This window comes from Neovison vison, chromosome 9, assembly GCF_020171115.1.
Source record: "Neovison vison isolate M4711 chromosome 9, ASM_NN_V1, whole genome shotgun sequence".
Taxonomy (NCBI): domain Eukaryota; kingdom Metazoa; phylum Chordata; class Mammalia; order Carnivora; family Mustelidae; genus Neogale; species Neogale vison.
Window position 1 is genome coordinate 7,427,245 of NC_058099.1, and position 24,246 is coordinate 7,451,490.

A 24,246-nucleotide genomic window follows, 5' to 3' on the forward strand; every position below is an offset into this window, starting at 1 on the left:
GCTTATTGGTCCCCCATTTAGGCTGCTCGGGAAATGTTTCTACTCTTTTTTCCCTTCCACCCACCGACTCTGGGGTAACTCTCTGTCTCTGCCTCAAGCCATTGAGGCAAGACAGAGCCACCATCAGAATTCCATTCAAAGACCTCACCATGGCCCCTGAGGTCCTGCATGACGCCTGCCCCCTCCCCAACCACATCCCCTCTGCTTTCCTCCCTGGTCCCATTTAGCTCCTTGCCTCCAGGCCACTTTTGCCAAACATGTTTCTACCTCAGGGCCTTTGCATTTGCCGTTAATGCATCTGGACAGCTCTCCCTAGTCTTTTATGTCTTCACTCCTCATGCTGGCCCTGCTCAGATGTCACTGCCTTCGGGCTTTACCCAGCCATCTGCCAGAGGTAGCAGCCCTCACCTTCTTATCTCTTCTCAGCAATCCTGACCCACCTTCCCCTCTGTTTTCTCCATGTTTCTCTCTTTATCCCACCTACCATGTTTGGTTTTTCACCTATTTAAAGCATACAATTTGCTGGGTTTTAGTCTATGCACAGAGTTGTGCAACCATGGGCACAGTCCCTTGTAGCATATTTTCATCACCCCAAAGAGACCCCATACCCATCAGCAGCCACTCCGCATTTCCTTCTGACTCTCCCAGCCCTGGCAGTCACCAGTCTTTCTGACTCGAAGGGATTTGCTCATTCTGGACTTTTCATGTAAGTGGGATCACACAGTATGTGGTTCTTTGTGACTGGCTTCTCTCACTTAGCGTTTTTCAAGGTTGAGTACGGGGTATCTGTGCTTTGTTTCTTTTGACAGCTGAATCCTACATACCCCTTTGTGTGTGGAGGCATTCACGGATGGATGGCCGTACAAGTTGCTTTCACTTTCCAGCTGTTACGAAGACTGTGGACTTACCTTTCATTTCTCTTGGATGTACAGCTGGGAGTAGAATTGCTGAGTCCTAAGGTGACTGTGTTTAACTTTTCTAGGAAGTGCCGGGGCGATTTTCCGAAGGGGCCACACCCCCTTACACTCTGACCAGCAGTGTGTGATGGCCCCAGTTTCTCCTTGCCAACTCTTGTTATGATCAGTCTTGATTATAGCCTTCCTAGTGCATGTGAAAGGGTCACTCATCATAGTTTTGATGTGTTTCCCTGATGGCCAGTGACGCTGGGCATCTCCTGTGCTTACTGGCCACTTGTGTATCTTCTTTGGAGAAGTGTGTGTTTGCGTTTGATCATTTGCCCATTTTTAAATTGGGTTGTCTTTTACTGGTCAGTTCTAAGTGCCCTTTATATATTGTTAGGAACAAGTCCCTTGTTATATGTGGGGTCTGCAAATATTTTCCTTCATCCGTGGGCTCTCTTCTCCCTTCCTTGATGGGTGCTCTGTGAGGCACAAAAAAGGTTAATTTTGATCAAGTCTAGTATTTCTGTTTTTTCTTTTGTCACCTGTTCTTTTGGCATCATATCTGAGAAACTGTTGCCTAATCCCAGAGCACAAAGAGTTATCCTGTATTTTTTTCCTCAGAATTTTGTAGTTTTAGCTCTTAGATCCCTGTTGAGTTAGTTACTATATATGGTATTAGAAATGGGTCCTACTTCATTCTTTTGCATGTGAATATCTCATTGTCCTAGCAACTTTTGTTAAAAAGGCCCCCCCACCCTTCTGAAAATCAATCAACCCTTAATGCGAAGGTTTTTTCTGAACTCAATGCCATTCCAGTGGCTTATGTGTCTGTCCTTATGCCAGAACCATACTTCCTTGATTATGGTAGCTTTGTAGAAGTTTTGTAGTCAAAGACATGTGAATCCTTTAATTATGTTCTTTTCTACTTTTTCTAGATGCTTTGACTATTCTGGTCTCTTAAATTTCCAAGGTTTAAGATAAATGTGTCAAATTTCTGCAAAGAAGCCCGCTGAGATTGTGTTGAATTTTTAGATCAATTTGGGAGCTTTGTCCTACCAGCATTTGATCTTTGGAAACATGACTCTGTGATGTCTTTCTGTATATTTAGATCTTCTTAAATTTCTTTCAGTAATTTTCCTAGTTTTCCAGAATATATATATTTTGTACTTCTTTTGTTAAATGTAATCCCATCTATTCTTCTTGATGCTGTTGTGAATGGAATTATTTTCTTCATTGTGGATGTTCACTAGGATGTAGTGAACATTGATTTTTGTATATTGATCTTGTATCCTGAAGCCTTGCCAAGTTCTTGTTTCCGATAGTTTTTAGTGGATTCGTTGTGATTTTCTACGTACATGGTCAGAGTGTCCACCAGGAGAGAGATTTCTAGTTCTCTCCTTGCACTACTTTTTCTTGTTTGCTTGACCTCATTATTTTTCCTCCCACCACAGTGTAAGTTGGTCACTGCCGGGATCCCCGTGCATAGAACAGCACCTGGCACATGTTTGAATGAATGGGTGGAACCAGCAGGGTTGGGTCAGGTGATGCTCCCGGCCCAGGGCTGTGGCTCCTCCTGTGACAGCTGCTTTTTTTTTTTTTTTTTTTAAAGATTTTATTTATTTATTTGACAGAGAGAGATCACAAGTAGGCAGAGAAGCAGGCAGAGAGAGAGAGAGGAGGAAGCAGGCTCCCTGCCGAGCAGAGAGCCCGATGTGGGACTCGATCCCAGGATCCCGAGATCATGACCTGAGCTGAAGGCAGCGGCTTAACCCACTGAGCCACCCAGGTTTGACAGCGTCCCAGTCCCTGGCTGCTGGAGGCTGGGCCCTCTCTCTCTCCCTCTCATCTCTGGCCCTCACATTTTGTGCTGGTTCTCGGTCTTGGGGCTGCAGGAAGTTGCTGGGGTCCCCCGTGTCTTCACCAGATGAGACACGTCTCACAGACTCCCCAGGCCGGGCCTTTTGTGGGGCTTGCGGATGCTCCCAGGTGCCCACAGATGGGTGGGTGGTGTACCTGTGTTACCCGTGACGGTGGAGAGTCGGGCCCAGGTTGAGTCGTTCAGGGATGTGAGGGCCGGGAGCCCCAGTCTGCCTCACTCGCGTCCTGCTGCCCCTTGTCACGGCCCTGGCAGGATGCGAGGAGCCTCGTGTGCCGTCAGGAGGGGCTCCTCGTCGAGGCTCGGGCTCGGCGCAGCGGGGACAAGGCCGTGGAAACCAAAAGCATGTTTGTTCCTCCCTCACGCTGTTTCCTCTGCCTGGAACTGTCTCCCCCACCGGCTACGCCCCTCTCTTCGTTCCCCTTTGAGCTTGAATGTCCCCTCCCTGCGGCCAGTCACCTAATCTGACTCACCCTTTCCCTCCACGCTCTCCTGGTGACACTGAGTCATCACAGGGGTAACTGTCAGGGTTAATCTGGGAATCAAGTCCCCTGCAAGCCCGGAGCCTGACTTGTACTCGGCCCTTGGAGACTCGGGTGCGAGTCTCGGGCCCGGAATCCCCGGCGCATCCCGCCTGCCGGGCTTCTCCAGGCACTGGGGCCCGAGAACCAGGGGGATGACTGAACGCTCCGACCGTAGTGGGACAGCCCTGGTTTCAGATCCTGCGTTGTCAGTCTCTGGGGGTGTGGTCTGGGGCCCTCTCTTGGAGCCTCAGTGCCCTCAGCTGTGGAAGAGGGTGCACAGAGCCTGCCATCAGGGTTGTGTGCGAAGCGAACACGCCTGTGTCAGATGCTGCCGCATTTGTACTGAGCCCCTCCCCTCAGGCCCCAGTCTGGCAGTTAACCTGTGACCCCGGGGTCCCCGGGATGTGGAGTGGTCACTTCCTCAGCTGTCCAACGCGGCCAGTCCTGTTAGATGGGATGATGGGACAGGAGATAACATCTCTGCGCCGTCCCTTCCCTTCCGCGGCCACCCCTTCCTGAGCACAGGCTCCGCCAGGCGGGCCGTGGGGGGACTGGGGGCTGCTCGGGGCTGTGGAACTTGTCACTGCCACCCCAGATCCTGCTGAGCAGCTGGGACAGGCTCCACTCACTCCCAGGGCACAAAGCATGGCCCTGTTACGGGGGTGCTGAATTTTTCAGTGTGGTAATACCCTCCCCCCCAGGTGCAGAAGGAACTTGGGCTGAAGACCAGCTCCCTACTTACCATCCGGGAAGCTGAGGACCCCAAGTTGGTATCTCAGGCTGGTATGGTGAGAGTGAAGCATGCGGCACTGGGAGCCCACAGCTCAGGTTCAAGTCCCTGTTCTGCTGTGCGTGCAGTGGGCCTCGGGCCAGCGTCTTGGCCCCAGCTCCCGGTGTCTGTGAATGTGGGATTGGCCTAATGGCAGTAGCTGTTCAGACAGCTGTTGGAAGGATTGGTGTGATTGTGGGTCTCTGGCCCTTGGAGCAGTGCCTCCAAAGTGCTGTGAGTGCTGTCTGGCACAGGGGAATCGGGATATGAGCCTTAGATGGTGTTACTGTTACTGTTAACTTTGTTATTGTTGTTCGTGGTATAGAAGGGGTCTCCATAGCCAGGCAGCCCTGAGCAGAAGGCCAGCTGTTTCCTGACTGGGTGGCACTGAGTAGCTTACCTCACTTTTCATCTGTAAAATGGGCTCTGGGGCCAGTTTGGAAAGACTGTTGTGAGAGTCGATTGAATGACCAGGGGCCAGGGAGGTAATGGCAGAGGACGGAGCCCCCCAAAGCCACAGAACAAGGGTGAGAGGGCAGTGCTGGAAGCAGGGGCAAGGAGTAGCCTCCCCTCTGCCTGACCTCACCCCTACCTTGTATTTTTTTCATTTTTTTTATTACTTTTTTGTTGTTGTTTTTACAACACTATACAAGTGTGTCCTTTTTATGAAAATACAGTCACTTTGTGATACAAAGTAAAAATTGAGAGCTCTGCTGCGCTCCTCTGTCTCCTCCCTAAAGGCCTGTCCTGTCGCTGATACCTGTGTTCACCTGCCCGCTTGTGTTCCCCTCTCTGTCTGCCCTGCAGGGAGGAGGTGCAGGAGAACTGTGTGCGGTGGCGGAAGAGGTTCACCTTCGTGTGTAAGATGAGCGCCAACCCGGCCACCGGCCTGCTGGACCCCTGCATCTTCCGCGTGTCGGTGCGCAAGGTAAGGCGTGGGGGCTGGTGCTTGGGGGTTTGAGGCCACCAATCCAGTGGCTTTAGCCCCGTCCCCTGACCTGTCGCCTCCAGAGGGTAAGGAGTGAGCCCCTCTGCTCCTTGGCTTGACTTATCCCCAGCAGTGAGATTCGGGGCGGAGGTGCTGGGGAGACACATGAGGTCCCTTGGGTTCTGTATTCACGCTGCTGCTTCTGTCTCTCTCTGCAGGAGCTGAAAGGCGGGAAGGCTTATTCCAAGGTGAGTGGGGCTGGGAAGGGATAGTGAGATAGATTAGGTGTGTGAGAAGAGCTTCGGCCCCGCTCTGCACCAAACAGGAGGCACTCAGCTCTGCAGATGTATTCTTTCTTAGAAATATCTTTATTGATAGTCTTTGCATTTAGTACAAAACTACCCTGGGCTTGTTGTAACACAAACGGTATAGAAGTTCAGAGTGGAAGGGGCAGTTTCCACACCCTCCTCTGCAGCCTTCCTCCCCAGACCCCATCCTTGGATTCGTTAAGGTCTTCCAGACCTTTTAAGGAAAAGAAGATTATGATGTATGCACAGAGCAGCGAGTCAAACCCACGCGCTTGTGGTTTGGAAGAACGGAAAATGAGCACCCCCTGTGTGGACTTGTGTGCGCGCAGACAGTAGGCTTCTTACATACACAAAAGGGACTTGTTCTAAACAGATTCTGCAGCGTGGTTTTCACTTGCCAGTAAGCCGTGGGCACGTTTTTGTAGATCCCTTTTGCTTTCTGACTGTGGCCATGCCCCGCTGTGCGGCTGGGCAGTGGGCACCCACTGGTGCCCTGCTCTGGCCCATCTGTGTTGTTGCCGTCTGCTCGGCACCCATGGGCACCAGTGGGACAAGGCGGCTCTGCAGGGGTTGCCTCTGGCTCTGAATGAGCCCGCTCTGCCCTTCTTGGTCCCTACCAAGACCCCCTTCTTGGTCGGGACATACTGCCCATCCTCTGTGGCCCCTGAGACGCGGCCTGGCAGCAGGCGGTGAACTTAGTCTACCCAGAGGGGAAATGCCTTTGCCTCACCTTGCCCTGTGTGGAAGGTGTGTCCTTTCCCACTGACCGGAGCTCAGGAAGCATCTGCCCCGGCCTGGGTGCTGGTGGCCCTCTCCAGAAACAGGGCAGGGTGGCTACGACTGGCTGTGGAAGGTGCCACCAGAGTGGAAATTTCTCCTCCCGTGAAGTCACATAGGCGCAGACAGCTGTGGCCTCCCACCTCCACCCAGCGGGTACTTACCAGGCGCCCGGCACAGGTCAGACCTGCAGGCCCTTCCCTTCTGTCCTGTGAGCAAACACCCATGACAGGCCCTGCCCCCAGTCTCCAGGGAAGGAAGCTGGGGCCCAGAGGGCGGCTATTCTGGACACTGGTTGGGCCTGGTCTTGGGCTGTGTGGGGCCCTGGGCAAATCACTTCCCCACTGGAACCTTAGTTTCCTTCCCTGCCAAATGGGGGTCCCTCTGACTCAATGGCAGGGCTGGGATTTGAACCTGCCATGTCTCTGATTCTGGCTTGTGTGTGCCTAAACACTGCAGTAGAGACTTGCATGTAGTAGGTGCTCAATAAATGCCACCTGTTGGTTTGGTTGTCCTAATCCCAGCACCCTCCCACCTCAACTCAGTTTCCTCCCCAAGGTCTGGAGACCTGGCTTCTTTCGAAGGCTTTCCCAGCTCCTATACCCTGTTCTCGAATGTGCTACCACTTCCCTGTGCATCCCTGGTGCCTCTGCCTGCATCCCAGGAGCAGCCAGGTGTTCCTACAAGCCCCTCACTCCAACCTCCGTGAGGCCCTCCTGCCCACCCCCACCCCCACACCGAGTTCCCACGGGCTTTCCCTCCCCCGCTGCCTGCTGGCCTGGCTGCTCCCACAGCACAGCCTTGTTTCCCAGGGAACAATGCCTCTGTGTCACAGACAACAATGTCCTTTCATCTCAGGCGCTGCCCCAGTGCACTCTGGGATGTTGCACAAAGGGCGCTTTGTGTGGCTCAGGGATGTGAGCTCCAGACCAGCCTCTGTCCTTGGGTGCCATTATGCAATACTCAGTCTGGGCTGTGGGGTGGGCCCCGGGGGATCTGCCTCCCCCGCTGCCAAGTTAACTCTTGTGCCACTTGCTGGGCACCCACATCTCCTGCAGTCTCCCACACTCTCTTCTGTCCCTCCTAGCTGGGCTTTGCCGACTTGAACCTGGCCGAATTCGCAGGCTCAGGCTCCACAGTGCGTTGCTGCCTGCTGGAGGGATATGACACGAAGAACACTCGTCAGGACAACTCCATCCTCAAGGTACCAGGGCCCCGCCCCCTCTTTTGTCCCCTCCCACCAAGGGGCGGGGCCAACTTGCTCCTCATCAGAGCCCCCTGGAGGGTTGTTAAAAATACAGATGCCTGGGCGCCTGCGTTGCTCAGTGGGTTGGGCCTCTGCCTTGGGCTCAGGTCATGATCTCGGGGTCCTGGAATCGAGTCCTGCATTGGGCTGTCTGCTTGGCGGGGAGTCTGCTTCCTCTTCTATCTCTCTACTTGCCTCTCTGCCTACTTGTGATCTCACCCTGTCAAATAAATAAATAAAATCTTAAAAAAAAAAAATACAGATGCCCCTCCTAGACACAGGGAAGATGTGGTCCCAGGGCCAGGAAACCACCCTTAGAAGCCTGGCACTGCTCTGGCCTCATTTCCCCATCTTTAATCCAGGATCGGGGTGCATCTCAGCAGTCTCGCTAAGTGTTGGCTGAAATGCGCATCCCTGAGCGCTCACCACCTCTCATCTCATGATGCCTGACAGCAGCCCCATGGGGTGTAGTTTCTGCTCTTGGACCCAGTTTTGCATAGGAGGGGGTTGAGGCACAGAGGTTAGATAGATCATTTGCCTGGGGTCACAGGCAGAGGTGACACTTGACCCCCAGCTGCTCAGCTTCACTGTCCAGCTCCCAGCCATTGCCCCATGTGACATGAGGCTGCCCAAGCTTGCAGGGGAGGATCAGTGAGTGGAAGAACCCGCCGAGGGGTGGCCGGGGCAAACCGGTGTGTCTGCTCCTAGAGCCCAGCCGCGTGCCCCCTTCCAGCGGCCGGGCCATCTCCCTCCCTCCAGGCCGCTGGCTCTTGGGCCTCTCAGGACAGAGGTATCTGGGCGCCCGCTGCTAGCAGCATGCCTCTCTTCCTGTCCCCCACCCTTCCACCTGAGAAAACAGCCTTGGCGTAACCACACCTCTGCGAGCTGACCCAGAGGGAGCCGCTTGTGCCTGAGGTGGAGCTTGGCAGCAGGCGGCGGCCGGGGGCTCGGCAGCCTCCCGGACCCTTCGCAGAGGGAACCAGAGGCACCCAAAAAGGTCGAGGCTAGTTTTGGTGGGGGCTAGGGCGTTTCGGTCTCGCCCCAGTGACCCTGTGTACCCGTAGGCAAATCACGGCGTGAGGGGGTTCAGTGGCCTCAGCTGCAGGGGCAGCTCCCCCACGTCCTGTCTGCAGCGCCGTGGGCCCTCACTCCCTGGAGTCTGTCTGAGTGCCACTTCCCTGTCTGCAGCCTGGGGCCATCCCCCACTTGTAGGCTGCTATCACAGCCAGATGAAATAATTCAGCTTAAAAAAAAAAAAAAAAGTCTCAGGAGGCACCTGGCTGCTCGGTCAGTAGAACATGCGACTCTGGACCTCATGTCATGAATTCAAGTTTCACATTGGACGTAGAGTTTAGTTCCCCCAAAACGGGCGGGGAGGTGCCTCAGTGACTCAGTTGGTTAAACATTAGACTCTTGGTTTCGGCTCAGGTCATGATCTCAGGGATCGAGCCCCATGTCAGGCTCTGCCGTGAGCGTGGAGTCTGCTTGAGTTTCTCTCCTCCTTTCCCTCTGCCCCTCCCCTGCTTGTGCACATTCTCTCTCTCACTCTTTCACTCTAAAGTAAATAAATAAAATCTTTAAAAATCTCAGCCCAGTGATCTCCATTTTTGTCAGTGGAGTCCCCCTTCCTGTCCTATCACCGTTACCTGTCACTCCATCTTGGCCCAGACTTGGGGACCCAACCCTGCCTCATTCGACCCACTGCCGAAATCTCTGCCCAAAGTGGGTGTTGAATTTCTGGTGGCTTCTTGCTTTACTTGACTCAACAAAGTTTCACCCCTCCCCCCCTTGTCAGAGTCTGTGTGCACCCCATCTCCCACCCCCGTGCCCTGTGTTATTCCTGGGGAGCCCCTCCCCACCCGGGTGGGCTTTGTGAACCTCCCTCCTCCCTGCCTGCTGGGTGGAGCTCGTGTGCCCACGCCCACTCTCAGGCTGTGAGAAGGAACCCAAGACTAGAGAGGGACTGTGGCCTCTCTCCTGGCCGTGGTTCTGGAGTAACAGTAGCTAACTTTCTCTGCCGCCTGCGCTGTGTGCTGGGCACTAAGCTACGCAAAGCGTCATCTCCCCCTGTCCTCTCCACTATCCCAGGAGGCAGGCGTCAGGACTGGTCCTCGCCTCCACCTAAGGAAACGGTGCTTAGTGCGTTTCCATGGCTTTGCCAGGTCTAGCAAGGGGCAGGGACAGGATCAGGGTCCAGCCCGTTGGCAGCCAGAGCAGAGGGGCCATGGGGAGGCACCCCGGCTGCAGGTGGGTGCCGTGTGGCTGATTTCTCCCTCTGTGCAGGTCACCATCGGGATGCTTCTGCTCTCCGGAGACCCCTGCTTTAAGACGTGAGTGTGGGCGCAGGCTGGGAGGGTGCCACACAGGGACCCTTCCTCCTCGGGGCTCTTGGCCTCCTCTGTCTTTGACCCCTGAACGTGGGGCACCCCAATCACAGCCATCTGTCCTCCCAAGGCCACCGTCCACCGCCAAGTCCATCTCCATCCCGGGTCAGGACTCCTCCCTGCAGCTGACACGCAAGGGCGGTGGGACCAGCAGTGGCAGTGGCACCCGGCCCCCCAAGACGAGGCCCACCATCCTCAACTCAGGTATCATTTTGCACCTGCCCGCCCTGCGCCTCCCCATGGCCCAAGGCTCGTCTCCACCTCCCCAGGTCCCGGGGGGGATGCTTACTGAGCACGGGTGGTGGGATGGTGTTTACGTCCATCCGTGCTTCCATGAGGCCCACGTCTGAGCTCTTCCCACAGGCAGGGCACCATGCTGGGCCCCAGGATCACAGCAGCGCCCTTACCTTGAGGCTCCATCTCACAGGAGAGACAGGAGTCAATCAAACAGTAAATAAGTCCGTGGCATCTGCAGGTGGGACAGGGGCAGTGACTGGCACTGAAGAGCTGGCACTTGAGCTGAGCCTGAGCTGTGGGGCAGGGTTCCCAGCAGGGGATGGTGTGCCGCCATGCCTGGCTGTCTTGCCCGTCCGGTCTCAGCATCCACCCCCACTGCCGACTAGAGGGGCAGCAGCAGCCCCTGCAGCCTGGGCTGCTGTGGAGCTGAGCCGAGTGCACCAGTGTGCCCTTGCCTGGCACACAGTTTGTACTCTGTGTTCTCTGGGTATCTCCCAGCGTTGGGTTTCTACTAAACTGTCATCATTATGAACATTATAAAAAATGCAGAGGAGACAGCATGGCGATTAGGGGGAGGAGATGGTCCAGGAGAAGGCTCCAGCCTCTCCACCCCCCTGCCCCCGTACTCCGTCCCTGGGGGTGGACTCAGCCCAGAGGCACAGTGCCCCGGAGCTGCTGAGCGAGCCGGGCGGCACACGCCACCCTAATTTGCACCACGAGAGCAATTAGAGAGACGCAGGGCCGCGGGCGAAGAGCTACCTTCCCAGGCATTGTGGGGTTTGAGCCCCCATATGCCTCTGTGACTGGTTTTCTAGCCCTCTCTTCCTGCAACCCCCGCCCCACCCCGTAGAGCACCTGTCTTGAGAAACCCTGTGCTTTGGGTGAGGACCCAGGCAGGCCTAGGGGCCAGCCTGTGGCCTGATGTGTTCTTCTCTGAGGAGGGGGGTGGATGAGATGAGTTCTTCCTTCTTAAGACCAGAAGTTGTGGGCAGGCAGCCACTCATGGGGCCCAGAGTGGACCGCCCCAACACACACCAGGTCCCTTGCGCCTCCTGCTGGCGAGTGCTGGAAAGTTTGTTTTGAAGTTGGGCTTATGGGTGACTTGGGACAGGATTGTTGGCCGTTCTTCATTCCCCTTATTCGTTCCACACTGACCTAAGCTCATTCAAGCCTCAGGGCCTTTGCTTCTGCTGTTCCTTGGTTTGGAAGGCCCCTTTCCTGATGCCTTCTGTGGCTTGTTCCCTCCCATGCTTCCATGAGGCCTCCCATTAAGGCCACTTCCTAGAAATCTTCCCTGATCCCAGACTGGGTCAAAGTCCCATCCACACTGCTGCCTGCTGTGTACCACTCATTTCAGGCATGGTTATTTGGGGGTCATTTTTCATTCAAAACTCTCCCTTCCCGCTGGCCTGTGACACCCCATCTCCTATTTACAGCACACTGTGCAGAGGACGTCCTCACAGATATTTGTGGAATGAGCAGACCTGGGCTCCAGGGTGGACTGTGGTGGGAGCAGGGCCTCTGGGTTTGTCTGTAAAGCGGGAAGCACGTAGCGTGCCCCCCTCCGCCCGCCGCCGACTCCGTGAGAGGCCATGTGTGGACGGCCAGGGCTGGCCCCGCTGCTGAGCCCACCCTCTCCCCGCTCTCCAGGGGTGCCAGAGGAGCCCGAGCAGAACCTGTCCAGCCCGGAGGAGGTGTTCCACTCCGGCCACTCCCGCAACTCCAGCTACGCCAGCCAGCAGTCCAAAATCTCTGGTGAGTGCCCGCCTGGCCCCGCACCCGCGGCCTTCCACACGCCTTGCCGGCCCCCCGCTAACGGGCCTCCCCACGTGCCCGCCAGGCTACAGCACGGAGCACTCGCGCTCCTCCAGCCTCTCGGACCTGACGCACCGCCGCAACACGTCCACCAGCAGCAGCACCTCCGGCGGCCTTGGCATGACCGTGGAGGGCCCCGAGGGCAGCGAGCGCGAGCACCGGCCCCCCGAGAAGCCCCCGCGGCCGCCACGGCCCCACCTGTCCGATCGCTCATTCCGGTGAGCAGCACTGCCTGGTGCTCCTGGAGAACGAGCCCCTCCTGGGCGCCCTGGAACCTCCGCTTCTTCCCTGTAGCACGGGGACAACAGGGTCCCGCCTCCCAGGGTTGGATGGCGATGATTCAGCCCATGGGCGGACGCGAAGGGCACAGCCTGGGCCTGACAGACACGTGCTGTCGGGGGAGGCTTCGTGACCTAGGTCCCCCGTTTACCCGTGGCGCGGCCTCTCAGAGGCTCAGGTCAGCTAACCTGTCAGGGCCTCCGAGTCCTCATCCACAAAACCAGGTCGTGGGCCCTGGCCTGGGGGCTGAGGAGAGGGTTCCAAGAGCATGACTGGGAACAGGTTCTCACGTACACGCAGAGCAGCCTGAGCTCTGTACGGGCTTACCATGGTCGTCTTTGTACCTGTCGCCAGCCAGACTGCTGTGACTCTGCTCTGCCCCACCCCAGGAGGAAGAAGGACTCTGTGGAGAGCCACCCGACCTGGGTAGATGACACTCGGATTGACGCAGATGACATTGTGGAGAAGATCATGCAAAGCCAGGACTTCACGGACGGCAGCAACACCGAGGGTAAGCTGCCCACGCAGGGAGGCCTGGGGGACGGTGCTGCCTGCTCCAGGGCCGCCCCAGATGCCCCTGCTCCACTCAGCCTCCGTCCTCCCCTGTGTCCCCACAGACAGCAATCTCCGGCTGTTCGTGAGCCGCGACGGCTCCACCACACTGAGCGGCATCCAGCTGGCCAACAGGTAGGGGTCGCCGTTTGGGGATGGGTCCCTAGGGTGGCCGTGGGGCTCGGTGCTGAGAGCCCAGGCATAGTAGACGCTGCCCTGGCTTTGAATAGCTGTTCCTCCCAACACAGCATCACCTGGGAGCACTCACTCCTCTCTGGACCTCCGTTTCCCTGCTTGTCAAATGTCACGGACCACACCGTCTCCTCTAGAAACCTGGGACAGCAGCCTGGGGTTGGTTCTCAGGGTTCCAAGGGTAGCTTGGAAAGGGCCTAGCACAGGGCCCGGTGCACCGCCTGGGCTTTATCTGTCTTTATTTGGGACCTGCTTTTCCCTTCCTTCTGGATCTGGGAACTCCTAAACATGATGACGAGAACAACTCATTTAATTTACTGAATAAATATTTATTGAGCACCAGCCACACACCAAGCACTGAGCGAGGTGTGCGGGGGATACAGATTCGTGCCTAAGTGATATTTCCATATGCGGGTGTGGCGGCTGAAGCTGCTGCTTCCGCTCGAGTTTGTAGCGCGTCCACTGCCTCACTGAGTGAGTGAGTAGAGGAGCTGTGCCGAAGCCATAACCCCCTGTTCCCCTGGAGCGGCCAGGAAAGTGCTCATTTAACATCTAATGCTGGGAGCGTGGGGGCTGGGGGGGTGGTGGTATGGAGACTTGGCTGGGCGGGTCTGGGGCGCAGGGGCCCAACCTCCCCTCTGGTGCTGCTATGCTGACACCTGCTGGCCAAGGCTCAAAATTGCAGCCACCCTCTCCCTGTGACTTCCTGGGCTGTCCCCCGGGAGGTGGGCAAGAGGAAAACAGAGGACCCTCCTTGGAGGTTTACACACCCCTCTCTAGCCCCCATGACAGTGAGGAAACGGGCTCAGGGGATGGGAGAAACCAGTTTCATCAGGAGTAAGGTCTTAGCAGAGCTGCACACTGATCCCTGAATGTCCATGACCCTGTGGGTGGGTCTGGCTTCAGCAGAAGTCTGTCCTCTTGGTGAGCTTCATCATCCCTCTGTTTCTTCATCTGTCAAACGGGGCAGGGTTCAGTCTTTGCCTGCCAGGGTTGCCATGAGAATGGGTGCGGCACCATCTCTGTGTGAGCAGACACTGGTGCTCAGGACGGGCTCGGGCACAGCTTGCATCAGCTCTGAGATCCCACAGGCTTTAGAATTTGGCATCTGTGTTGCCCTGGGCAAGTGACTCGACTTCTCTAAGCCTCAGTTTACCCCTCTGTGAAGCAGGGCCAGTTAGTTCACAGGGTCAACTTGTGAGGTCGTTCCCAGGGCCTGTCCCAGAAGAGCAACAGGGAGGACAAGCTGACCTGGTTTTCTCCTCCCCTCCCCCACAGGGTCTCCTCTGGGGTCTATGAGCCTGTTGTGATTGAAAGCCATTGAGGAGCGGGTGTCCACGCTGGAGAAGGGCCCTGCCTCTGCGGGCATCCAAGCCTGCATCATTCCACGAGGGACCTTCCCCTTCGGATCGTCATCCGCGCCGCATCTCATCTGTGCCTCCTCCATGCACTCCAGCCCCGCTCCTGCCCCAAAGCATCATTCCACTGTCCTCCCATCCATCCCGGGACCCTCCTGGCCTGCCAGGCCCCGGGCACCACTGTGAATATTCTCCTCTGAACCACTAGGGGGCAGGACGTGCAGGTCCGTGAAGCAGGTGGACCAAAGATGGTCAGGCCTGCCCCTCTGGAGACCAGTCTGGCCCCTCGTTGAGGACATACAACAGCACCTACATGCAGGGATGCTTGTGGCCGAGGGGCCTCTCGCCCTGTGTCCCTGCTTACTCCGGGAGCATTGGCTTAGCCATGCCCCAGCAGGGCCTTGCTCCACTGCCCCCTCGCCCTTGGGAGGGCCAGTCCATCCCCAGAATCCTGCCACCACGGCCCTCTGACTGCTTAGTGCTTCAGCTCTTCCTTCCCCGTGTCCCTGAGGACCCGCTGGCGGCCTTCTCCTGGGAACCAAGACCTCAGACCCGTCCACACTCCAGATTGAGACCCCCGCCCCCAAAGAATGTTCTCCTGCTGCCCTGGCAGCCTGCACTTTGCACATGCTTGCCTCCAGCACAGCCCCAACGGCCCTTATCTGCCTTTCCCTTGAGCCCTTCATAAGGGTTTCTGGGCGCTGCCTGCTGTGCGGTCAGCGCCTGCCTCTAGCAGCCCGGCTGGAACGTGGCACTGCCTCTCCCCCGGTTAGCTCCAGCTCAGGCTTGACACCCATGCTGAGCATTCATTGATGGTGGCTCTTTTCTGCTTGGGGCTGGATCCTGAGCAGCTGGTTTCCTAGGAAGCCAGGGAAGGTGCCTCCCAAATCCTTGGAGGTCGGCAGTCAGGCTGGGCTGGGCTTGGCAAGCAAAGCCCCTTCTCTGTCCCTGCAGGGTCAGCTAGCCCAGGCTGGGGCTGATGCTGGAGAGGCAGGTGGGCTGGGACTGGACCAGCCTGGAGCTGGCTTCCTGGCCGGAAAAGCCTCAGCCCTCCTCTGGAAGCATCCCTCTCTCTGGGCTGGGGAGAGGCGGGGAGCAGTCTGGCCCTGCCCCCGCCCCTCGCTAAAGCTTCTGCCGTGTCACCCGCCCCCACTCCGGTCTTCCTTACTTGCTTGAAGGTGGGTTCTGACTGCCCACCAGTCCCTGGACAGACTTCCCTGCCACTCTGAAATTTCACTCATTTTGTGTGAACCCAGCGGGCTGGTGTTTACCTAGTCCTGTATCGTTTTTCTTTTTTTAAAGTTTTCCCTTCTTTTCCTTTTTTTTTTTTTAATTTTTAAATTTCACAGTTTGGTATTTTCTCCTCCCCCAGATGAGGGAGGTGGTTCTGTTCCCTTCCATACCTGCTGGCTGGGTCCCAGCAGGGCTGGGGACCTGGATGGTGGGGGCCAGAATCCTGGCTCTCTCCCTGGAAGGGGTGTGGGTGCCAGTGGGGTGTCCTCCCCAGGCTGGGAGGGCTCCTTGCCCTTGTGCTCCAGCTGCCAAGAGTTGGAGCTGCTGTCTTGGAACCTCCTGGCCTTGGGAGCAGAGCATTTCTAGGGTTCTTTGTTGTTGTTTTTAATCCCCTAACTCTTAGAAAATGAATGTGCGGAGCTGCCTGCTGAGACAGGACAGAACATTTGCTGTGGCTGGAGAAGGCTCTGCTTAGCCCTGCAGGTCCCTTCCTGCCTGGCAGGCATCTGGCACTTTAAAAGGGAGCTGGCCTTGCTGTTTCCAGATGAAGTGACCCCCAGAAGATGGGAGAGCACTCTCCTCCGCTTCTGTGTCTGCGTGACTTCAGCCCAGTGGGAAAGAGCATTCAGGGTGTATTTAGGATCTGGCTCAAAGTTCTGGACTTCAGACATAAAGCAGTTAGCTCTGGTGCTGTTGGGGAATCCCCCAAACCAGGAACCCCAGCCCCACCCAAGGCATGGTCTGGGCTTGACAGTTCACCCCAGAAGGACACAGAGCCTGCCACAGCCGCCCCTGCCAGGCTGTGGGCCAGGGTGACTGGACTGAGAATTTGACCACATCCAAATTAACACTAGCTGGAGCCAGAGGCCTGGAGCCCCAGCCTCATCCCCATGTGGGAGCCCTTTCTTTGACCTCTGGGTCCCTTCAAGCTCAGTGAATTCCTGCCAGGCCCACATAACTCCTGGACTTAAAATTCTATATATAGAGAAAGATAGACTATATTAGAGGTATTTTTGGAAAGGAATCAGTCTATGCAATGCCAGTTTGGAATCTTCTTGAAAGACAGTTTAACGTTTTTACTAGGAGATTTAAAGAAAATTAAAGTCTACAATATTTTTAGGTTACTTTTTTTCTGGTCCCCCCAAATGGACCACAGGGTGTGATCTGCCTGGATGGAGATCCGCCATGTTCTCTCTCTTGAGCTGGGAAGTGGGTGGGGGTGGGTGGGTGGGGTCTTGCTTTTGGTTTTTTTGTTTTTTTTTTTTTTGTTTTTGGTCTTAAAAAAAAAATTCCCCTCCTTTCTAACAGATCGTTGCCGCCACCACTACCCCTTTTTCAGAGGGCTGTGTTTGTATCTCTGTCCCGGCTTCTGTTGTAGAAAATCACATTGTAAGGGGGAAATCAGCCTAGTGTCAATGTCTTGATTCCGGAGAAAAAATTAAATGTTGCAGTTTTTGTTTGTTACAGCGTGTTGGGTTTTGTTTGTCTTACCGCATGGTCAGCATCAGAAGAAAGCCGGATGCTTGGGCTGACATCCGGGAATGGGGAAGGATATAGGTGGCCAGGGTCCTCCCTGTCCTGGCTGGCGTCACAATCATTACCACCTTTATCACTGTAGGTTCCCAGGGAGGAAACAGACCCAGAAGGGCAATTTCTTGCCACCCTCGCACCTACTTATGTAGCTGCTCTGGTCTCAGAGCGCAAGTTCTAAGCACCAGAAATTTCCAGCAGTCAGCCTGAGACGAGTAACTGTCTCGGCCTCAGTTTCCTCAACTGTAAATGGGCCTGTGGTTGAAAGAAGAAAGTGGATGTACAGCCTGGCACAGGACGTGCTGAGTTTGTTCCGAACTTCTTTCAAGTCCCAGGCCACCACTGTCCCCAGGTCTAAGCCTCTCCCTTCCGGCCCCCAACACTCTCAAGTTACAGGGGAGCTAACAGCTTTGCCAAGCTCAGAAAGGCAGAGTCAGCCTGGCCTTTAATTAGCTCAGAAGTGGCAGGAAGCCTCAGCAGCTGTGGACAGGCCAGAAGGGACCAGACCTCCAGGGCTCCTCCCTGCTGCAGCGTGGCATTGTCTGCACCCCTCCTCAGGGCGGACACCCACTCCTGGCCCCTTTAAACTCTGGAGGCTGATTTTGAGTCTCTTCCTCTGTTCTGCACAGCACACCTGGGGAGGGGAAAGTTGGCTCCTTAGCTGAGCCCAAAGTCTGTCGTGAGATGAAAGGGATGACATTAAGCTGTAGGCCAAGAAGAATTGTTACTATCAGCTTTGAGGAGTGCAGTCCCCATAGAGACGGGTCAGGTGACTCAAAGAGACATGCTGCCAGCAGGAGCAAGCCATTCCTGGTTCTAACGCATCTCTGCAAGTGTGTCTGCCCCTCCTGCACTCCCCATGTGGGAACTAGGGATACTGCTGTGACCGCAGACCCTATACCCATGGAGCTCACAGGCCAGATCAACAAGGAAATGAGCTAAGATGATGACAAGCGTTATCACAGAGACACTCTGGGGGCTGTAGATGGAGGAGGGAACCTCTGCCCAGTTGTGAGAGGGCTTTCTTAGGATGTGTGGCATCCCAGTGAGACCTATGGGTGAAGAGTAGCCAGCCCTGCAAGCTGTGGGAAGACTTCCAGACTGGGGAGGTGACCTGCATGGGGGGCCCTTCCGATGATCTGTCTGTGCTGCTCGCTGAGCTGCAGGACACCCAGGGTTCAAAAGGCAGATGGTGAAGGAAGGGGGTGGTTACCCTGACCTCATCCCTGCAGTGAAGAGAAGATACTGGAAGGGTTCCCTAGGAAGCCAGGTGATGGTGAGGGGCGCTCCCCTCACAGCCAATGGGAATCTTCCAAACCCTAAGGATCTGGGCCCACGTCCCCATCCCCACCCCAGGTGGGGCAACAAACACTCTGCATCCCTATCGACAGACAAGTTGGGGCCTCGGTACTAGAAAGTATGGTCCCTGGGTTCCGATCTCAGCTTCACAACTGACTCGAATTGTGATCTGCAAGTCTTCACCTCTCTCAGAGCCCCATTCTCCCCATCTGAAACCTGGGACCTCTAACCTCCCACGCCATCTGGCTCTGCCTCCTGGGATATTTGGAGATGGACTTTTGCTTCTGGGGCGAGTCCGGCAGGACTGACGCACGAGTGCCAGACAATCTAGGTCCCCATTGGATTCCATTCCCTAGGGAGAGTCGGGGAACAGCGCGACCCAGGATACCCTTGGAAACTACATTTCCCGGCATGCGAAGCGGGAGGGGGCACCCGCGTGTCTAGGGCCACGTAATCCCGGCCCGCCTAAAGACTACGACTCCCGGCGTGCCCTGCGACCCAGGGCCTGAAGGGCCCGGATCCGGATCTGGCTGTGGCTTGCGGCTCGGGAGTGGGAACGCGGTAGAGATGGTGAGCTCCGGGCCGAGTGTTTGGGGGACGAGAGGGGGGCAGTCTGGGAGGGGGTCTTCCCGGGAGTCCGGGCCTAGACACTGGGAGCCCGGATTGCTGTCTCGCGGGCGCACCGTAAGAATGAAAACGCCGTGGCCCGCACTCCCCGAGCCTAGAAAGTGATACCGGGTCAGACCTGTCTCCATCTGTTGAGTGAATGGGAAGCTAAGAGCGGAATCAGGCTGCGACGCCACCCGCCAGTAGTGCACCCGAATGGGGAGATCCTTCGTCCGTTGAGCCCTCCTTTCCTCCAGGCCACGGGGACAGACCAGGTGGTGGGACTCGGCCTCGTCGTCGTTAGCCTGATCATCTTCACCTACTACACGGCCTGGGTGATTCTCTTGGTATGTGTGCTCCCCCCAACCCCCCGTGTCTGACTTTCGTCCCCAGCATCATTTAAGCAGCTACTGTGTACCAGACACTATGTCAGGTGCTTTCCCCGCCCTCATCTCCCGAAATCCCCAGAACAGCACTAGGAGGACGATGGCAGAGGTGTCCCAGCTTATAGATGAGGAAGCTAAAGCTCAGGAAGAAGGGTGGGGCGGCACACCGTGAAGCCCTGTTATTGATTCGCTTTTGCCTGTGCTTGGAGTTCTGGGCCTTCTGGGTTATCTTGCTGGCCCCCCTGGGCGTGATGAGTGCCCAGAGATCTTGTGAGGGCTTTTAGGATTTTTTTTTTTCCCTTGAGGGAAGCTTTATTGGTGACTGCTTAAGAAGTGCAGTGTGTTTGGAGGGCAAAAACTTGCAGAACTTTGGAGGGAATGTTAGTAAAGAAGACCTTGGGGCCTACTTGAAGATTTCTCCTGCACCTTTGCCCCCGTAGGGCTGTGAGTGCCTTAGGACAAGGCCCTCGTCTTCTGTTCATTGCCAGGTCCCCCACACCACCTTGGGGCAGTCACCAGCAAGTGTACAGTGAACAGCTATTCAGTGAGTGAATAAAGGAAACCAACCAGAACACCCCAGATACCATCATCTTAACCAACTGAGCCAACCAGGCACCCTAGATACCATCATCTTAAAGCAGGCGCTGTCCCAGTGCTTTGACGGGGGTGGGGGAGTGGAGGGGAGGTTAGTGCCTGAGATGGAGGAAGGGCCGTGTTTGGCCTTGAGGGGCTGGGCCAGGCACGGGGAACACTCACCAGAGCTCTGTCCTCCACACCAGCCATTCATCGATAGCCAGCATGTCATCCACAAGTACTTCCTGCCCCGAGCCTATGCTGTCACCATCCCCCTGGCCGTCGGCCTCCTGCTGCTCCTGTTTGTGGGTAAGTCATCTCTCCCTCCACCCCAGCAGGGTGTCTGGGAATTCCCTCAGCCCTTTCCCATCCCCGAACATGCTTCCACTCCACAGCACTTGCAGTACACCTGCTTGAGGCCCCTGGCCCCCAGCTTACCCCCCAGGGTTTTCCTGTTCATCCTTCCAGGCTGCCAGTCAGTAGCCCTTCTGGTCTTCCCCACACCTCAGGCTCATTAGTTTCAAATGGGATGGCCCTCATGGGGTGTCTCCCTTGTCCCCGCTCCCTCCACCACCACCATCATTACTGTCACCTTTCACCCCCTTGTCATCACTGGCTCGTGGTTCCTACCCTTCTCTCTCTCTCTCCCAGCATTTATGTGTGGGCTTCTGTGGGGCAGGGACTGTGTCTTCGTCATTGTTATTATGTTTTCAGCTCCTGGCCAGGCTGTGGCACTGAGTTGGTGCCCAAGAAAGTGGTTTGGATGAGTCATTTGGATGACCGTGGGGTGGGGTGGGTGGCGGATGTCGAGTAGGCAGGTGGGTGGGTGGACAGGCGGACAGGTAGATGGGTAATGGAGTGGGTCTTGTGCCCTGTAGAGTCTAAAACACTAAGTAGCTGTTTGCCTGTGTGGGCCCCCCTTGGTGTTTGTTGAATGCACGGGGGTGGGTGTGTGACTTGCTGACTAACCAGGGAGGTGATCGTGGCCTTGGAGGGTGGTTGGGCAGGTGCTCGGCTCCGTGTGCACCTGCCCCGTCTGGCCTCCCAGCAGCCCCAAGCCCGGATCTTACTTGGCCTTTCTGGTCTGTGTATTCCAGGAATGTTCATCACCTACGTGATGCTGAAGAACCGGAAGGTGACCAAAAAGGCTCAGTGAAGGCCCAGCGGGGCTGAGGCTGCCGGCCCTTCTTGTGCCTCCCCTCCAGAGGTGGGAGTGCGTAGGACCCATCCAGGCACAGCAGCCCCCTCCAGCCTGGCCCCCGTGGGGTGGAGCTGTTCCAGACCTACCACACAGGCCTGCTCCTTCCCAGCCCAGCATTCCAGAAGCCAGGAGGGAGGATTACCTGGAAGCCTCCCCCTTACCCTTTCTGGCTCAGAGCCTGAAAGATGGTGGTCATCCCCACCCACCTCACCTTCATGCTCCCTGTCGCCTTCTCCCCTGGGTTCTACCCTCTTGTTTCAGTTTCCCTCCTGTTACCTGCTGATGTTGGACTTGGTAGGTTCTCAGGTAGCACATGACCTTTCCCCACAGGTCCTGCTCCTCCTCGGGGGTGGCTTTCCCAGGTCTGACATAGCCCCAGGCCCTGCAGGGACTTTTGGACCTAGAATGCATAAGGGGAGGACTGACAGGCTCTGGGGTTACCACCAGCCCTCAGGGTCCATTAGGGCGGCCACAGTGGGCCCCCAGACCAACTGCTTCTCAGAGAGGCCTCGCCCCGCCAGCCCCGGCGCCGGCCAGCTGGGGAGAGCTGAGCAATAAACGCTGGTGATGTGTTTGTGTCTGTGCCATCCCTGCCCGGGGAGCTGGGCTGCTCGGGGCCCGAGAGGGGCTGGTCTCCGGTCAGGAGACTCTGGTTCGCGCCGTGAGGGTGCCTCAGGTGCCTCCCAGATTGTCCCCGTGCTGGACCCAGGATAAAGTGGCGACTGAAACGGATGCGGCCCCGGCAGAGGCATGACAACATGCCACACACCACAACAGCCTCTACTGTGCCTGCCCTGCGCCCCCAGCTAGCATGCGGCGTCTTTTAGGGACCCTTGGGCCAGTCCCCAGAAAGCCCAAGTCCATTGTCTGTCTCTTGCACCCAGCAGCCCAACCTGGCGTGCCTCCGCGCAGTGAGCTGGGGGGAGCAGAGCAGGGCTGGCTCTCTGCTCAGGCCGACTGTTCTGGGGCAGGCCCAGCCCCGTCTCCCCAGCAGTCTCGCCATGCCCCCTGCCCCGTGCAGACAGGTCTCTCGTCCACAGCACCCAGTTTAAGCCTCTGTCACGCCGTGAGTGATGTTCACTCTGGTTAGCAGAGACATCTCCCTCACCTGCCGTGCCCTCACCTGTCCCATCCTCTTCCTGTCCTGTAGGCCAGGCTGAGCCGCCTGGGCTTTGGGTTCTGTCCTCTCCCCTGCTCTCACAGAGACAGCCTCTGTGTCTCACCAGCCCCCTCCTCGTGTTTCCTGAGCATGCCCCAGGCCCCCACATAAAGGACCCTCCATCAACCCAGTAATTCCCTCTAGGTCTCTCCCCCCTTGCCCCCAAATGGCCAAATTCCCAGAATATCCACACCCGCTGCCCGCAGCTCCTTGCCATCGCTGTGTTCAGCATCACTCCTGAGGGGATGTGCCCACCTGGACCACCCATCCCCCTGGTGCACCTCAGATGGTCTCGGTGTCCGTGGGGTCTCATTCTCATATGGGGGGGTGGGGCTCCTTGGGACTTGATCACAAGCCTTCTCTCCCCACACTTGTCCTTAACCAGGCTCACCTCCTGAGCACCAGCGTATTGCCCGTGCACCAGTTAACCGCCATCGGGTGTCATAATGGCACCTCAAGTTCCTCCTGTCATGATCTGAATCCTCAGACTCCCCCTCCCCAGCTTCCCCTCCTACTCCCTTCCATGACTGGCACCATCCTGTGGCCCTAACCCCAGCCAGAAGCCTGGCACACATCACTGACCTTGGCTTCCTCCTCCTAGCCCTCACCCACGTGACCCCAGGACCTGTCAATTCTCCCCTTTTCTCCCCTCCCCCCACCAGTCACCTTCCTGATGCAAAGGCACCATCCTCTGCCCTAAGTCTCTAAAAGATTCCTCGACCCACCCTCCCACCCCTCCAATGTGACTATACATGACAACCATGACCTTTCAAGGACATCGGAGCATCTTTCTCATACACATAAGAGAACCTGAATGCTTGTTCACGTCTCACTCCAGCTCGACCTTTCATTTCCTGGGATTCTCTGGGGCCCTTTGCACACCCTACTCAAATTGGTTCTGCGTATATATACATACAAAACACCAGTTTGTGCCAGACACTGAGCCAAGAAAGGAGCCCAGCACGGTTCCTGCCCTCCTGGTGCTCCCTAGGATGGGGGAAAATGTAATAAATAAATGAACAAGAGGATTTCTGACAGAGTTAAGTGTGATGAAGAAAAGAAAACAAGGTAATGTGATCAGGGGTGCGGGTACATTGGGACGTCTGGGTGACTCAGTTAAGCATCTGCCTTCTGCTCAGGTCATGATCCCAGGACCCGAGCAAGCTCCCTGCTCAGCGGGAAGGCTGTTACTCTCCCTCCACCACTACCCACCCCTCCATTTGTGTGCACGTGTGCGCTCTCTCTTTGTGTCAAATAAAATCTTTAAATAAAAAAAAAGAACGAGGGGACACTGAGTCTGGCAAGGTGACAAGAAAGAATAGGTCAAAGGAGAGCCTATGGGAAAGGCTTTCAAGCAATGGGAAGAGCACCTGTAAAAGCCCCAGGTGTGAAAGAATTTTATGCCTAGGGACCAACAGGGGAGCTCCTTGTGGCTGTCTGGTGGGGGTAGGCAGAGTGGTTTGAGATGGGCCTGGGGCCATAGTGAGTGGTATGGATTTTGTTCCAGGGCCTAGGGAAGCCACTGGAGGCTTTAAGCATGAAAGTGACATCATCTGATTTATGCTTTTAAAAGATCACGCTGGCAGCTGTGTTCCTCCCTCTCACTCACCGCTGAATCTCCGGGGCCTAGAGCTGCTCCTGCCCATAGTGAGTGATCAAAATAGGCCTTGAATGAATGCATGCCCCGGACTTCCTGTGTGACCTGGAGGTACTCACTTCTCTCTCTGGACCTTAGTTTCCTCACCCGAGGGACAGTCGGTGGGAATTTCACGCCAGAGTGGGTGGGCGGGACTTGGATTTAGGTTTCCCGCCTCCCCAAGCGGCCCCGAGACCCGAGCCCTCCACTAGAGGAGACGGACCGCGGGGGGGGGTCATCCCTCTGGGGGACCCTAAGCGACGCGCGGCGGCCCCACCCCGGCCTGGACCGCGGTCTGAAGGATGCTGCAGCCCCGGGGGCGGGACCCGCAGGCGATGGCCGGCGCCTCCCGCGCGGATTGGGTGCAACCGTGACCGGCACCGCGCTATTGGTCGGTCCGGAAGCAGGGGCGGGGACTGGCTCCTGCAGCGCGGCGACCGGGACGCGGCCGGAGCCCGGGAAGCTGCTGCGGGGTG

General features: G+C 56.6%; 2 protein-coding genes across 2 annotated transcripts in view; both read left to right on the forward strand.

The window, feature by feature from the left end:
* The window catches only part of FAM102A (family with sequence similarity 102 member A), a 33,826-nt gene extending 17,237 nt beyond the window's left edge, over positions 1-16,589 (forward strand). Inside the window, exons 2-11 of the mRNA XM_044264814.1 lie at positions 4,879-4,999; positions 5,218-5,247; positions 7,172-7,288; positions 9,614-9,660; positions 9,785-9,918; positions 11,602-11,706; positions 11,792-11,984; positions 12,435-12,556; positions 12,663-12,732; positions 14,068-16,589. Of these exons, the coding sequence (XP_044120749.1) occupies positions 4,879-4,999; positions 5,218-5,247; positions 7,172-7,288; positions 9,614-9,660; positions 9,785-9,918; positions 11,602-11,706; positions 11,792-11,984; positions 12,435-12,556; positions 12,663-12,732; positions 14,068-14,113 (985 nt within the window). The 3' untranslated portion in view covers positions 14,114-16,589. The remainder of the gene's footprint in view (positions 1-4,878; positions 5,000-5,217; positions 5,248-7,171; positions 7,289-9,613; positions 9,661-9,784; positions 9,919-11,601; positions 11,707-11,791; positions 11,985-12,434; positions 12,557-12,662; positions 12,733-14,067) is intronic.
* Positions 16,590-18,720: 2,131 nt separating this feature from the next.
* Positions 18,721-21,549, forward strand: DPM2 (dolichyl-phosphate mannosyltransferase subunit 2, regulatory). The gene is made up of 4 exons (XM_044264815.1): positions 18,721-18,779; positions 19,073-19,162; positions 19,981-20,083; positions 20,872-21,549. Exons 1-4 carry the CDS (start codon positions 18,777-18,779, stop codon positions 20,928-20,930), a joined length of 255 nt encoding a protein of 84 aa, XP_044120750.1. The 5' UTR covers positions 18,721-18,776; the 3' UTR covers positions 20,931-21,549.
* Positions 21,550-24,246: the final 2,697 nt, after the last annotated feature.